This window comes from Thamnophis elegans, chromosome 7 (genome assembly GCF_009769535.1).
Source record: "Thamnophis elegans isolate rThaEle1 chromosome 7, rThaEle1.pri, whole genome shotgun sequence".
NCBI classification, from domain to species: domain Eukaryota; kingdom Metazoa; phylum Chordata; class Lepidosauria; order Squamata; family Colubridae; genus Thamnophis; species Thamnophis elegans.
Window position 1 is genome coordinate 5,425,597 of NC_045547.1, and position 15,759 is coordinate 5,441,355.

Below are 15,759 nucleotides of genomic sequence, written 5' to 3' on the forward strand. Positions count from 1 at the left end.
CAGTTTCGCGCACACCTTCCGGCAGAAATTGGAGACTTGGTCAGACGTCCGAACTATCTTGACCATTGCCCTGTACGTTTTCCCTCGGTATCTGTCATGGTGGGTGTTGCAACAACAGGACAAACGTTACGTTATGAATCAAGATTTGGGGAGCGAGATTTTTTACCTCAGTTGGATGTTATATCCTCACAAAGACAGTGCACAGGGATACAAACTGAGTGTCAACTCGGTTTGCATCCCTGACCTGCTCTCGAGTTGCCATAGGACAGGGGGATGGGAAATAAACTCTGCAGCCGCATGTCAGTCAAAACCAAAACCAAAACCAAAAGCAAAGCAAAAGCAAAGCACGTCAGTCAAAACAAAAGCACATTCCAGCCATATCTTCCTCAAGGCTGTCTCCAAGGTTACCCACAGTGGCCGGAGGGGAGTGATCTCTACAACCCACGAAATTGCTTCGTTGGAGAATATGACTAATGACACACCTTGGGGGGAGGGGGGGAAACAAGATCAGAACTGGAACGTAAATTACGTGGGATCAGAGTTGGCTGCACTTGGAACGTGAGGACATGAAGCTCCTAATAAATAACTGGATTCCTTTTGAAACTTGGCTCGAGGCTCATGATTTAATTAGGGCAGACCTGACACTGAGATTTAGGAAGGTTAACCTATTTCCACCTCAGAAAGGTGGTCAGGTTGATACGTTCAAAGGTTCATCCAGCTTGGAAGCCATCTTGACTTTTTCGACCCATATTCTGCAGAAATTTCGGGTGCAAACTATTTCTTTATCAGATAGAGAAACAATTTCTCCATAATGCAAATATTGGACTTCGGAACTCACAGAAACGTAGAAAACCGATGGCAGAAAAAGAGCCATTATCCATCAAGTCTGCCCTTTGAATTTTTAAAATATATTTTAATGTAAGAGTTTAATGCAATTGTTTCAGTGTAATTGAGATTGTAAAAGATGTACGTCTAACCTCAGCAACTTTAAGACTTGTGGACTTCAATTTCTAGAATTCCCCAGCCAGCCATGCTGGCTGGGGAATTCTGAGAGTTGAAGTCCACAAGTCTTAAAGTTGCCAAGGTTGGACATCTCCATGTTACTGTATGATTCCATCACTTTCTGGAAAATTTGTGCCCTGAATTCCCTAAGGAATCCTTTGGCAAACACCAAATGAAGCTGGAGAGCTTGGGTTTTTTTAAAAAAATAAATAAAAAATAAGGCATCTTTGGCAGTCATCCAGCCCATAAGGGCCAACCTGAGCTCATAGCCATCAAATGGGTATCCTTTGCAATAACATCATTTTTCAAGTATTCCATTGCGTAGTTGTTCCAATAACATTTTCATTTTACCAGTCACATTGTGGGAGTTTAAAAAAAATAATACATCCAAACCTATTAGCTTGAAAAATTTAAGATGTGATAGTTTACCGAGCTTTGTATTCATCTGGAAGAGCAGAAATTCCCTGAGCAAAATTCATTTTGCTTTCCTAATGAAATGTGACATCATAACTGAAGTGGTAGAAGCAGGGATGAAAAATCTCCAAAGGGCTGCTTTACAAAAAACCTTGGAAAGAATGCACCAAAACTTTTTTTTCCCTGAGCATATAAGCTATAATAGGTAGCCCTTGACTTACAACAAGGGGGCCCTAAATTTCTGTTGTTAAGCAAGACCGTTGTTAAGTGAATCACTGCAGTTGTGAAGTCAGTAACCCAGCTATTAAATGAATCTGGCTTCCTCATTAACTTTGCTCGTCATGAATGTAACGAGCCAAGTTAAGAGCCAAGGTGGCGCAGTGGTTAAATGCAGCACTGCAGGCTACTGCTAGATCAGCAGTTCAGTGGTTCAAATCTCACCGGCTCAGGGTTGACTCAGCCTTCCATCCTTCCGAGGTGGGTAAAATGAGGACCCAGATTGTTGGGGGCAATATGCTGACTCTCTGTAAACCGCTTAGAGAGGGCTGAAAGCCCTATGAAGCGGTATATAAGTCTAACTGCTATTGCTATGTAAAAGAGCAAAGCCCAGTTGCCAAGATTTTAATCATATGACTGTGAAGGAATGGTCGTAAGTGTGAAAAATGGTACTCACCTAACAACTGCAGTGATTCGCTTAACAATGACGACAAGAAAGGTCGTAAACTGAGGCAAAAATAAATGTTCCACTTAAATTTGGGGCTCAATTGTGTTTGGGGGAACTACCTGTAGTTTCTTCTGTCTTTTTCAGGTAAAATAATTTTTGCCAACACGCTTTCTTCCCTGGTTCACCATTAGGGATATATCTATATGTATAAAAATGTGTGTGTGTATATGTATGTATATTCCAGCATAACCCTGGAACGCCTCGAGCAATTTCAACCAAACTTAGTACACAGATGACTTACTCTCTGGAAACAAATACTTTGTGTGTGTGGGGGGGGGGGTAAGACACCCCTAACACCCGCTCAGGGTGTGTGTTCTGTTAAGATACAGCCTGTTGTGCCTTAAAATGGCTTCTACCATACTGCTGTAAAAGCACAGTGGAGTTGCCATGGTAGCGGGTTCACCGTACTCCACCAGGGGGCTCCCTCTGGTAAGGGGGAAAATCCAACATTAGAAATTGCGTTTGGTCCGGACATTTTCAACAGTATCAGGGCTTTTCCTGTCTAATATAGACAATGGATGGATGGATGGATGGATAAATAAATACCCGGGGAATGTCAGGTTGTCAGCTAGTTCTTAAATAACAAACAGTCTGGTTTTTATTCCTTTTAAAAACAGTCCTTACTTTGCTTTGAGATTCTCTTCTTGAAAGTTCCACCGGGGGTCATCAACAAGTTGCAACTCTCGCAAAATGCTTCTGGGTTTGTAGGCAGAGTTGATCACCATACGAAGCATCTGAGCAGAGCAAAAACACTGGGCATGAAGCTGTGAACTCCACGATCAAGGCTAATACCAGCCCTATGAGGTAGGGCAAGTTAGGAAACAGCCCCCCCCCCAAAAGCACTAGAAACTGAATAATAAAATGGAATAACAGAATAACAGAGTTTGAAGGGCACTTGGAGACCTTTCTAGTCCAACCGCCTGCTCGAGCAGGAGACCCAATATCATTTCGGACAAATGGCAGCTGCCTTTGGAGGCTGAGATGAGTGTGGAGGATGAACAGCCTGTTCCACGCGGAAGTATGCGCAGAGCTGTTAGGAGAGGTGAGCAATGGAGGACAATGAGTCGACTGGGGAAGCAGAGCACACGTAGATGTTGAATGGCCCTTCCCTGGCTGGGGAATAAGTAGAAGGAAAGGGGAGGGGTGGTCGTAGGAGACAACAGTTCGTATTTCTGAAGATTTTGCTCATTGGGTTTCGTGCCACCAAGACTGCTTGCCAGAACTTCATTTGCAGCCTTTTGGCTAGGAGCTCACGGCCTTGCAATTATCACAAGGAACTGATAAGGTCTGTTACTGCCGTAAAGACTTTGAAGGACTATTGCCTGGACTTTTCAGCGTATGAATGCCATCAATTCACGGGAGATAAATAAAGAGGGGGTTTTTGGTGATAAGGAGTCTATTTCTTGCTTCTGCTAAGGCTGGGTCAGAACATCAGGATCCTCCCATTCCTAGTAGGGCACAGGATACGTCCCATAATCATCCTTACCTCTTTAAGAACCAGAACGCATTTCCCTGGCCCAACAGACTGTGGCAGTTCTGCCAATCTGCCTTTGTTGAGATGTGGGCCTGAGAAACAGCGATGGTTGATGAAGAGCACGGGGCAGTTGTATCTCCCATTGATGGGCCCTGCAGAGAAGAAACCAGAAACCAATTCCATCTTCTTCCAGCATCCCATCTGGGCCGCATTTCCTCTCTATCCTCCTCCTTTCCACCATCTTGGGACATAAACAACAACTGTGTGTTTATGGACTTTATCTATCCTTTTCCACTTCCAACCAATATGGGGATCTGGGTGCAGAGGTGGTATTCAGCTGGTTCAGATTGGTTCAACCCGCACCGGTAGTGGAAATCACGGGTGGGCCCACGAGTGCTCACATTTGCGAACCGGTAGGGAAAGTACCGTATTTTTCAGAATATAAGACGCACTTTTCCCTAAAAAAAAGAGGCTGAAAATTTGGGTGTGTCTTATACACTGAATACATCATTTTTTGCCTGCTGAAACCGTGCCCCCTTCACCAAAATGGCCATGCAAAGGCTGTAGGAGGCTTTCAGAGAGCTCCTGGGGGCTGGGGAAGGCAAAAATGAGGGGAAAGCGGGCCTTTTTTTGCTCAATTTTGCCCCCACCAGCCTCCAGGAGTACTCTATAAGCCTCCTAAAGGCTATGCACACAATTTTTTTTGACAAAAAATGGGCCTGTTTTCATGAAAAACAGGCAGTTTTTTGCTCTTTTGGGGGGGGGCAGCCCCCCCACGAGCACTCTGCAAGCCTCCTAAAGGCTATTCATGCCTTTTTTTGGGGGGGGGGGAGAAATAGGTCAGTTTTCGTGAAAAATAGGCCGTTTTTAGGAGGTTTGCAGAGTGCAAAAACTTTTTTTTAAAAATTTGCCTCTTCAAAACCTTGGTGCATCTTATACTCGGGTGCATCTTATACTCTGAAAAATACGGTAAGTGAATACCACCCCTACCTGGGTGTGTGGGAATTATAATCCAGCATTGATTTGGACAACGCAGGTAATCCTCCATTTACGGCCACCATCCAGTTTCTGTTGCTGAGTGAGACAGTGGTTAAACGGGTTTTGCCCCATGTTACGACCTGTGTCGCCACCAGGGTTACACGAATCACTGCCGTTGTTAAGTTAGTCACATGGTTGTGAAGTGAATTTCGCTTCTGTAGTAACTTTGCTTGTCTGAAGGTTGCAAAAAGGGGATCACATGAAAGGGGCTCCCAGGACACTGCAATCGTCATAAATAGGAGTCAGTTGTCAAGCGTCAGAATTTTGATCGTCTGACCATGGGGAGGCTGCAATGGTCGTAAGTATGAAAAATAGTCGCAATGCCAACTTTTTTCGATGCCGTTGTAACTTTGAATGGTCACTAAATGAACCATTGTAAGTCGAAGACTACCTGTATTTCACCAGGAGTACCAATTCAAAAATATTTATGATGAACGCGGGAATGCAGTGGTTTTTTTCTTCAAAGTTAGCAACTTTAAGATGGATGGACTTCAAATCCCAGAATTCATCAGCCAGTCAGATTGGCTGAGGATTTCTGGGAGCTGAAGTCCACCTATGTTAAAGGTCTTGATTTAATCTTTTTACTCCTTGAAAATGGTGATCTAAATTAGAAAACTGATTGTCTTTTCCCCTCAAACTCACCCGTCATGTCCATCTGGGGAAAACAGTGAGGATTCTGAATTTTCACTATAGGCACTCCGGCAGGTAACCTAATAATTGGACCAAAAAAACAACGCCATTCAGATTACAAAACTGCAGTCCTCATTTTTCAACTGACCCATTTAGTGACTGTTAAGAGGAACTGATCCTTAAGGTACCGCGTTTCCCCGTAAATAAGACAGGGTCTTATTTTCTTTTGACCCCCTAAATAAGCGCTTGGCCTGATTTTCGGGGAGGTCTTATTGTTTTTGAGGTGCAGGAGGCAACAAGCGTGGTCACCTCATGGCTGCTGCTGAGTTGCAATATCTTCGGGGAGGGCTTATTTTAGCGCATGCGCTCAGAAGCCCGATTGGGCCTATTATCCAGGGAGGTCTTATTTTCGGGGAAACAGGCTAACTCTACAATCAATCCTCGCATTTATGGCCTTGGCAGGTCTGTAAAGCAAAGGAAACCTGAAGTAATACCATTAGCTGTTATGAGTGGCCGGTTCCAACTGTGGTCACTAAGCGAGGACTAGTGATACTTGAATGGAAGGGAGGGGTGTTGTCCAGAGAGGAGGTTAAAAAAGGTGGCAGCCACAACCATGTAATCAAAGCCGAAGACCACATATTTTAAAGTTGCTGAGAAACACTGGATGGGTAGATGGATAAGTATATATATATTGATTTATTGAGCTAGAAATAGAGTAGTCCTCTATTTATGACCACAATTACGAACAGAATTTCCAATGCTAACTTAGGCTGCCGTTCATTGACTTTGTGGTACCGGATTCTATGATCTTTTTGGGCCTCAGAGTCTAAGCGAATCCCTGCAGTCGTTAAGTGAATCCCAAGGTTGTTAAACGAATCCCAGCTGAGTTCGCTTGATAGGCGCCAGCTGGGAAGGTCGCAAACGGCGATCGCGTGACCCCAGGATGCCGCAATTGTCATAAATATAAAGGCATTCCTCGACTTATAACCACAATTGAGCCCAGAATTCCCGTTGTCAAGCGAGTCTTTAACTTTGTTGCGTGATGCCCCATTTTGCGACTTCTCCTGCCACTGTTATTAAGTGAATCATTGCAACATGGTCATTAAGTGAGTCGGGCTTCCCCGTTGACTTTGCTTGTCAGAAGCTCGCAAAAGGGGATCACACCAACCCGGGACACTGTAACTTTCATAATTATGAGCCAGCTGCCAAGTGTCTGAATTTTGATCACATGACCATGAGGTGCTGCAACGGTCATAAGCATGAAAAACTGGTCATAAGTCATTTTTTTCCAGTGTGGTTGTAGTTTTGAATGGTCACTATTGTGGCCCAGCAGGAGCCGTTGGAGCTGCCACCAGACTCCGACAGCGAGGGGCCCTATGAGTCGGCTCTGGAGGACCCTGGACAGGGTTCTGACTCCGAGCAGGGCGCAGAGAGGCTGGTTGGCCACCAGGAGGCACCTGAGCCTTGGACCAGTGGGGAGGAGACAAGGGAGTGTGATCTGGACGTCAGCAGTGGGGAGGAGACAAGGGAGTTGTTCCTAGATGCCCGGCACCAGAGAGCTAATAGGCGTAAGGAACAATTACGCAGTTACAGGAGGTAATTGCACTCAGCTGGTGGTAATTAGGCTCCTCTCCAGACTATAAAAGGAATGCTTACGCACATGCCCCTTTTGCTGAAGTTAACGCATTGACTAAAAGTTGGAGAACTTTTGTAACTAGCTTGGCAGGCTGGATTGCTGCCAAGGCTTCTCTGAGTTGCTGCCAAGGTCCTTATCTGTTTGTTATGTTTGGCTTTCAGCCACCGAAGTTTTGGTTTCTTGCTATGCTAATAAAGTACATTCCAGTTAAGCTTGTCTCGGTATTCGTTACTGGACAGAGGAGGTGTTTAGAACAGGTCACTAAATGAATGGCTATACGTTGAGGACTACCCATATATTAATTTACCCCTTGCAATAGAGTCAAGCACTTTCTTTCTTAGGACAACACTTTTATTTATAAATAAAAAATGATCATGATAAAACTGTGCGGTAATTGACATTTTAAGGGCGTACTCACTGTTTTTCCGGCTGGACGATTGCAATCTTTCTCTTTCTTTGCGCTGGAAAACAAGGACAAGGAAAAGGGTTAATCTGGCAATGCCTGTTTGCAAGTGTACAGGGAGTGATTCCCAACAGAAAAATTAAAGATTCTCTCATCCTTTTCGAATTTACAGGTGGTCCTCAACTTATTACACGCCTGTTGTGAAATGAGACATTTGTTGAGTGAGTTTTTGCCCCCTTTTACGACCTTTCTTGCCAGTGTCGTTAAGTGAATTGCTGCAGTGGATAAATCAGTAACCCAGTTGTTCAATACATCTGGCTTCTGACTGACTTGGCTTGTCCTAGAACTGGGATGGTGAAGGTGGCAACGCGGAGCCCTCTCTTCGGGCACGCGAGCTGCCGCCTCAGCTCCACCACGCAGGTGCGCGTGCCTCCCGCTGGCCAGCTGATTTCTGGGCCTCTGCTGCACATGCACTGGGGGGCAGGGCACATGCAGGGGATGCACCTGTATGCACACCGGAGGGGGTGCAACGCCCCCTGCGCCCCGTTTTTGGTCCCAGGGAGACCTGCTAGGCCCAAAATGGGGTACGGGGGGGTGTCACATGTGCATGCGTGGGGGGAGCGCAGGAGGTCACGCATGCATGCATAGGGGGTGGGGGACGTGTGGGGGGAACACGCACATTGCATTATGGGTATGGGCCCGCAACGACAAAGAGCTTAGCCATCACTGTCCTAGAAGGCCATAAAAGCGAGATTCACTTAACAACCGGGTTACTGATTTCTCGACTGCAGATTGGGACGCAGCAACGGTCATAAATAGGAACTGGCGGCCAAGCGCCTGAATTTTCATCGCGTTGCCCTGGGGAGGCTGCACGGGTCGTAAGTGTGAAAAACGACCATAAGTCACTTTTATCAATGCCGTTGTCACTTCAGGCACGCACTAAACAGAGGGTTATAAGTCGAGGACTGCCTGCATAGTCTCAGAAGAAGGACGTTTAAACAATTATAGTCAAATAAAAATTGGAGGTATAAGGGCAACATGTATAAATATCTGAGTTAAAATACTATGGCAGAAGATATAAGATTGTTTTGTTATTGGAAATATACATGTTGATAGATGGAAGAATATAACTTAAAAGTAGTTAAATTTAGTAGTAATAGATATAATTAAACAAATAATTGATAATGATAATAACGTATACAATGTGTAGTGTTATGATAGTAATAATTGGATATGAATAGTGAATGGTACCCATGAAAGGAAGATTAGAAATCCTTTTGGATTATATACAAAAGTTAATAAAAAATAATGAAGTTAGATACAGTTAAGTTTTGATTATTAGGGGAAAATGTTATGATACAGGATATAGTCAAATAAAGGAGGGATAATAATGACAACCTTTATATATGTATTAGTATAATATAAGGAAACTAGATGAAAATTGCCAACAGCAATTTGGAAAGGAGGATTAGCAAAGTCTGTTATTAAATATTATGGATGTTTAGCTAGAACAGGACATAAGGATTCAGTGTTATTGGAGGATTTTGGAAATATTAAATGAAATGCCAGTATGTGGTTATGTATTAAATTTCGGTATATTTTATGATGAAGGACGTTTAAATAATTATAGTCAAATAAAAATGGAGGTATAAGGGTAACATGTATAAATATTTGAGTTAAAATATTTGTTAATATGAATTATGCTTGATGACTGTGAAAGAGATACATGAAAACCTTTTGTAACAACTGATGCACTTTTTACAGTATGTAAGGAAGGAAGATTTTATGTGTTGTGTTTGTTTTGAAAATAAATAAAAAATAAAAAAGAAGAAAGAAGACCCTCCAGTAGACAATGCATTCATTTTTGAGCAGAAATGCACAAAACCACCCACTAATAATGAAGTTAGCCGTCGGAATATTCATTACAATAAATTACCATTACACTCCAGTCGTCTATGCCGATGAACTGATAAGCTTTGAACAATTGTTACCACTTCATGAAAACATTATACTAAAGCAGGGGTCTCAAACTCAAGGCCCCGGAGCCGGATTTGGCCCGCAGGGTGCTTAGATCTGGCCCACCGGGCCGGCCCTTGAAATAGTAAAAGACTGGCCAGTGAGGCTTCTGCCAGCAAAAACAGACTCCCAAGCTCCGTTTTCAGTTGCCACGGCCTCCTGCAACCCTCGGGGGCTCATTTCACTGGCAGAGTGCTTGGGCCACAACAGGTGCCCTCGATGTGATGTCCAGCTGGCCACGTCCACTCTGGCCACACACACACACACACACACACACACACACAAACAGACACACAACTAAACGATTATTGCAAAACTTAGCAATCGAAATTTATTCTACTGGGTACCTACCGGGGTTTTTATGCGGTGCCAAGAGCTTGTAACCGTTTGCTTCGCACCAGCCCACGGGGAAGATGTCCATCGATTCCACATCGACTATATATTCGGAAGGAGGTGCGTGAGGTAGACCTATCGATGCATTATAATGCATTAGAAACGTCAGAAAGAAGAGAAATTTACAACCTAAATGCTGGAGATGTGATTGTGCTGATGCTACATACTATCATATATGGTGCACTTGTAAAAAGGTTAAAGCATTTTGGATAAAAATATGGTGGATTATGCAAAATGTTCTTAAAAAAAGGATAAAGTTTACCCCTCAGTTGTTCTTGTTAGGTATAATTACTGATTGTACAGTTATAGAGACTAACTTGATTTTGCATTTAATAACCGCAGCAAGATTGTTGGTGGCGCAATACTGGAAGAAGGAAGATCTGCCTACTATTCAAGAATGGACATTAAAAGTAACAAACCTAGCAGAGATGGCTAAAATATCAGCACATCTCAAGGACCATTCCAATGAGAGATATAAACTGGAGTGGAGAAGATGGATTGACTATACTCAAAATAAATATGGGACTAAGAAATTCCAGATAGTTTATGACTGAAGAAACAAGGAATGATATAATTTGTTTAGAGTCAGCCTAGCAAAGAGGAGTTACAGCTCAAATGAAAGATGATACTAACTTTTTTTAAAGTTTATTTTAGAATATCTTTGTTAAAGATTTATACCCTGTATTGGTTCTGGGAAGTCGGGGGGGGGGGGGAGAGGTTGGGTGGTGGTGGGGTTGGGTGGAGAGGGTAGGGGGAGGGAGGTAAACATTTGTAAAAGTTTTTTTCCCCCAAAAAAATTCAATTAAAAAAAAGAAAGAAGAGAAATGGATGGGGGGGAGGGAGGAAAACTAAGGAAAGGAAGGAAGGAAGATGAAGGAAATGAAGGAAGGAAGGAAGGAAGGATGAAAGAAAGAAAGAAAGAAAGAAAGAAAGAAAGAAAGAAAGAAAGAAAGAAAGTTAGTTAGTTAGTTAGTTTCAGGAATTCAGCAGGAATCAAGTAGGACATGATTTCCCCTGCAGAAAGCTTTCTAATGTACCTTCAAAAGAGAGCCACATTAGCCGGCCTTTTACGGAAGTGACAGCTGCCACACAGATCTCGGCCAGATTCTGGGGGTTCACTGCTTCAAGCATCATGTTTTTCATAAAAGCTCGGTTACAGAATGCCTGAATGGGATAAAAAGAAAACAAAAATAGAACATAAAACAACAGGATTGGTAGGGACCTGTGCAGTCATCTGGGACCTGGAAAGGAAAGAAAGAGGGAGAGAGGGAAGTACGGAGGAAGGAAACAGGGGCAGGTGGAGGGAGGAAGAGAAGAAATAGAGGAGGAAGGGAAGAAGGAAAAAAAGAAATAGAGGGAGGAGGAATGAAAAGGCAAAATAGAGGAAGAAGGGCGAAGGAAGAGGAAAAATAGAGGAAGGAGGGAGGAAGGAAAGAAAGAAAGAAATAGAGGAGGCGGAGGAAGAAAGGAGAAATAGAAGAGGAAGTGAGGAAGGAAAGAAAAAATAGAGGGAGAGGAATGAAAAGGCGAAATAGAGGAGGAAGGGAGGAAGGAAGAGGAGAAATCGAGGAGGGGGGTAGGAAGGAAAGAAAGAAAGAAATGGAGGAGAGAGGAAGAGGAGAAATCGAGGAGGAAGGTAGGAAAGAAAGAAGGAAAGAAATAGAGGAAGGAAGAGGAGAAATCGAGGGAAGGAGGGAGGCAATGAGATAGAAGGAAGGAAGAAAGGGAGGGAGGAAAGAAAGAAAGAAGGAAGGAAGGAAGGAAGGAAGGAAGGAAGGAAGGAAGGAAGGAAGGAAGGAAGGAAGGAAGGAAGGAAGGAAGGAAGGAGTGCTGTGACCCCAACCTCTTTGACCTTAATTAGTGGTGTTTCTTTGGGTAAGAATACATACAACGAAGGACCGTTAATGGCAATGGGCACAGGATGAGAAAGATCACGAAAAGAAAACCAGATCTTACATTTCTGAAGCAGCCCTCAGGAGCTGCCTCCGCTCCGCACTGCTTCTGATAATCCGCCCAGTCAAAATCCAGATTAGAATAACCTGCAGGAAATCCCGGGAAACAAACAAAAAATTCTTTTATCCCATTTTTTTTCTGGGTGAAGACAGAAGTGGACAGCCTGACAGCACCCCACCCCCAAGAATACAATACAATACAATACAATACAATACAATACAATACAATACAATACAATACAATACAATACAATACAATAGCAGAGTTGGAAGGGACCTTGGAGGTCTTCTAGTCCAACCCCCTGCCTGGGCAGGAAACCCTTCACCACTTCAGACAAATGGCTATCCAACATCTTCTTAAAGACTTGCAGTATTAGGGCATTCACAACTTCTGGAGGCAAGTAGTTCCACTGATTAATTGTTCTCACTGTCTGGAAATTTCTCCTCAGTTCTAAGTTTCTTCTCTCCTTGATTAGTTTCCACCCATTGCTTCTTGTTCTGCCCTCGGGTGCCTTGGAGAATAGTTTGACTCCCTCTTCTTTGGGGCAACCCCTGAGATATTGGAACACTGCTATCATGTCTTCCCTGGTCTTTCTTTCTCTTAAACTAAACATACCCAGTTTCTGCAACCGTTCTTCCTATGTTTTAGCCTCCATTCCCCTAATCATCTTTGTTGCTCTTCTCTGCACTCTTTCTAGAGTCTCCACATCTTTTTTACATCGTGGCGACTGAAAATGAATGCAGTATTCTAAGTAGAATAGAATAGCAGAGTTGGAAGGGACCTTGGGGGTCTTCTAGTCCAACCCCCTGCCTAGGCAGGAAACCCTGCACCACTTCAGACAAATGGCTATCCAACATCTTCTTAAAGTATTGGGGCATTTACAACTTCTGGAGGCAAGCTGTTCTACTGATTAATTGTTCTAACTGTCAGGAAATTTCTCCTCAGTTCTAAGTTGTTTCTCTCCTTGTTTAGTTTCCACCCATTGCTTCTTCTTCTAACCTCAGATGCCTTGGAGAATAGCTTGACTCCCTCTTTTTTGTGGCAACCCCTGAGATATTGGAAGACTGCTATCATGTCTCCTCTGGTCCTTCTTTTCATTAAACTAGACATACCCAGTTCCTGCAACTGTTCTTCCTATGTTTTAGCCTCCATTCCCCATATCATCTTTGTTGCCTTTCTCTGCATTCTTTCCAGAGTCTCCACATCTTTTCTACATCGTGGCGACCAAAACTGAATGCAGGATTCCAAGTGCGGCCTTACCAAGGCATTATAAAGTGGTATTAACCCTTCACGTGATCTTGATTCTATCCCTCTGTTGATGCAGCCTAGAACTGTGTTGGCTTTTTTGGCAGCTGCTGCACACGGCTGGCTCCTATTTAAATGATTGTCCACTAGGACTCCGAGATCCCTAACAATCCGAGAATAATTACCTCAGCCCGTTCAAAATGTTGGTTTCAGTCCTTCGCTAACTCGTTTACTTTACAGGAATCGGATGAGCTGTGCCAATATACACAATTCAGAAGCTTTCAAATATTACCCAACCCATATGATTGTTGTTGTTTACAATGGGTGGGTGGATAGCAGCCAGCATTATGCTGTGACGGCAAAAATGCTGAATGCGATGTTACGTCGCATCAACATAAATGTAAATCAAGGAGAAATCTCACTCAACTCTAATCCTTAGCTGGAGTTTTTGGGAGCTGCATCGGTTGAATCAATACTGTACATTTTCTCTTTCTTTCGATTTGTCTTTTGAGGATCTGTCAATCAATCGTCTCTTGGTGACTGGTCCAAAGCGGCCCAGCCAGCTTTCATGGCTAAGGCAGGACTAGAACTCACTTCTCCTAGCTTCTAGCCTAACGCCTTCACCACTAGACCAAACTCACTCTTGAGTTATAAAAGTTAAAGGTTCCACGCGCACATACACTATATTGCCGAAAGTATTCGCTCACCTGCCTTTACTCGCATATGAACTTACTGTAAGTGACATCCCATTCCTAATCCATAGGGTTCAATATGACGTAGGTCCATCCTTTGCAGCTATAATATCTTCAACTCTTCTGGGAAGGCTGTCCACAAGGTTCAGGAGTGTGTTTATGGGAATTTTTGACCATTCTTCCAGAAGCGCATTTGTGAGATCACACACTGATGTTGGACGAGTTTACGTGGCCTACCACTTCGTGGCTGAGTTGCTGTTGTTCCCAAACACTTCCACGTTCTTATAATACAGCTGACAGTGGAATATTCAGGAGCGAGGGAATTTCACGACTGGATTTATTGCACAGGTGGCATCCTATCACAGTTCCACGCTGGGATTCACTGAGCTCCTGAGAGCGACCCATTCTTTCACCAATGTTTGTAAAAACAGTCTCCATGCCTAGGTACTTGATTTTATACACCGTTGGCCATGGAAGTGATTGGAACACCTGATTCTGATTATTTGGATGGGTGAGCGAATACTTTTGGCAATATAGTGTATGTGCTAGTCATTCCCGACTCTAGGGGGCGGTGCTCATCTCCGTTTCAAAGCCGAAGAGTCAGCGCTGTCTGAAGATGTCTACATGGTCATGTGGCTGGCGCGACTAAATGCCGAAGGCGCATGGAACGCTGTTACCTTCCCACCAAAGGTGGCTCCTATTTTTCTACTTGCATTTTTACGTGTTTTCGAACTGCTAGGTTGGCAGAAGGTGGGACAAGGAACGGGAGCTCATTCTGTTACGCGGCGCTAAGGATTTGAACCGCCTAACTGCTGACCTTTCTGATCGACAAGCTCAGCATCTTAGCCACTGAGCCACCCTTGTCTCTGAGTTATACTTCTGCCTAGGCATTAAGCTTTAATTCTGCACCGCACCTCTTAGGAAAATGCTGGGCATTTTCTATCCACAAAAGGATGCCTCCTCCGCCTGGCCCAGACAAAAAAAACTGTGAAAAAATCTTTATCATTTGCTGAGAGTTTACATATTCCTGTGTGCTACAGGGCAGGGAACTTGGCGCTTTGAAGCCTTTTCATTTTGGGTGGGGAAATCTCCCTCTTGAATTTCTGCCTGGTCTACCCCCATACTGGGCCTACGCCCCCCCATTTCAAATATAAATATTTAATTGCTTTGGAAATGGCATTTTCTGGGATGAAGCCGCAGGAAAACAGAAGGTGCCACACACAACGCCAATGCAGAAATCAGCCAGCAAAGAGAGAGAGAAATCTTCCCCACAGCTGTGAACGCTTAAGGAAAAAGAAGTCTATAAATCTAGCTGTCAGCAATATAAATAATGTCAACGGAGCGCTTTCATATGGTGGGGAATTAATGGATATTAATTTGCTGGCTGGCATCAAATAAAACACGTCTTTTTTTCTCCTTAGGGAATCTAAACAGCTCTTCCGAGCGTACGTTAATGTGTACATTAAAAGCAATGTGTACGTCACTCCCCAATTATTATTCTATCTTGGCCATGTCTTGGAAGGAGGAGGAGAAATTCCCTTAGAAGCCAGGAGCCTTATCAGCAGTTTGTTGATCCAATGCGGCAACATCGATGGTTTTTATATTGCTCAAAAGATTGAGTTTTGCGGACAAGGAGCAAAAGGCTGTGAAATGATATAGGACTGGGATGGCAGGCGTGTCACAGGTGGCACATGAAGCATTTCTTAGGGCACACGAGGCATTGCCTACTCAGCTCCAGCACGCACACCAGCTGATTTTGGCCTTCATTTGCGGCCGTTTTTCGCCCTACGGAGGCTTTCCTAAAAGCCTCTGGAGCCTGGGGAGGGCGAAAAACGGACCTACCATGCCCAGCGGAAGTCAGAAAATGTCCCATTTCTGGCCTCTGGAGGGCCTTGGGGGGTGGGGGGGAGAGGCCATTTTCGCCCTCCCCAAGCTCCAAGAAAGCCGTGCGTGAATGCACGGGGCACGTGTGTGTGTGTATGTGTCATGTGTCCATGTGCAGGGGGTACGGCACGAAGGGGCATTAAGTTACGGGAGTGGTCATGGGGGCATGCGCAATAGTGCGCAAGCTCCAGCCAAAGCGAAACAAGTTTGCCATCACTGATATAGGGTTTCCTGCTTGAGCAGGGGGTTGGACTA

At 44.0% G+C, this 15,759-nt stretch overlaps 1 protein-coding gene across 1 annotated transcript in view; it reads right to left on the minus strand.

The window, feature by feature from the left end:
• Positions 1 to 15,759, minus strand: part of SFMBT2 (Scm like with four mbt domains 2) — a gene marked incomplete at its 3' end in the record, with an annotated part of 34,835 nt that continues 19,076 nt past the window's right edge. The window contains exons 9-16 of the mRNA XM_032221088.1: positions 11,687 to 11,769; positions 10,768 to 10,894; positions 9,689 to 9,805; positions 7,337 to 7,379; positions 5,295 to 5,362; positions 3,627 to 3,766; positions 2,765 to 2,874; positions 1 to 91 (exon numbers count right to left, since the gene is read on the minus strand). Of these exons, the coding sequence (XP_032076979.1) occupies positions 1 to 91; positions 2,765 to 2,874; positions 3,627 to 3,766; positions 5,295 to 5,362; positions 7,337 to 7,379; positions 9,689 to 9,805; positions 10,768 to 10,894; positions 11,687 to 11,769 (779 nt within the window). The remainder of the gene's footprint in view (positions 92 to 2,764; positions 2,875 to 3,626; positions 3,767 to 5,294; positions 5,363 to 7,336; positions 7,380 to 9,688; positions 9,806 to 10,767; positions 10,895 to 11,686; positions 11,770 to 15,759) is intronic.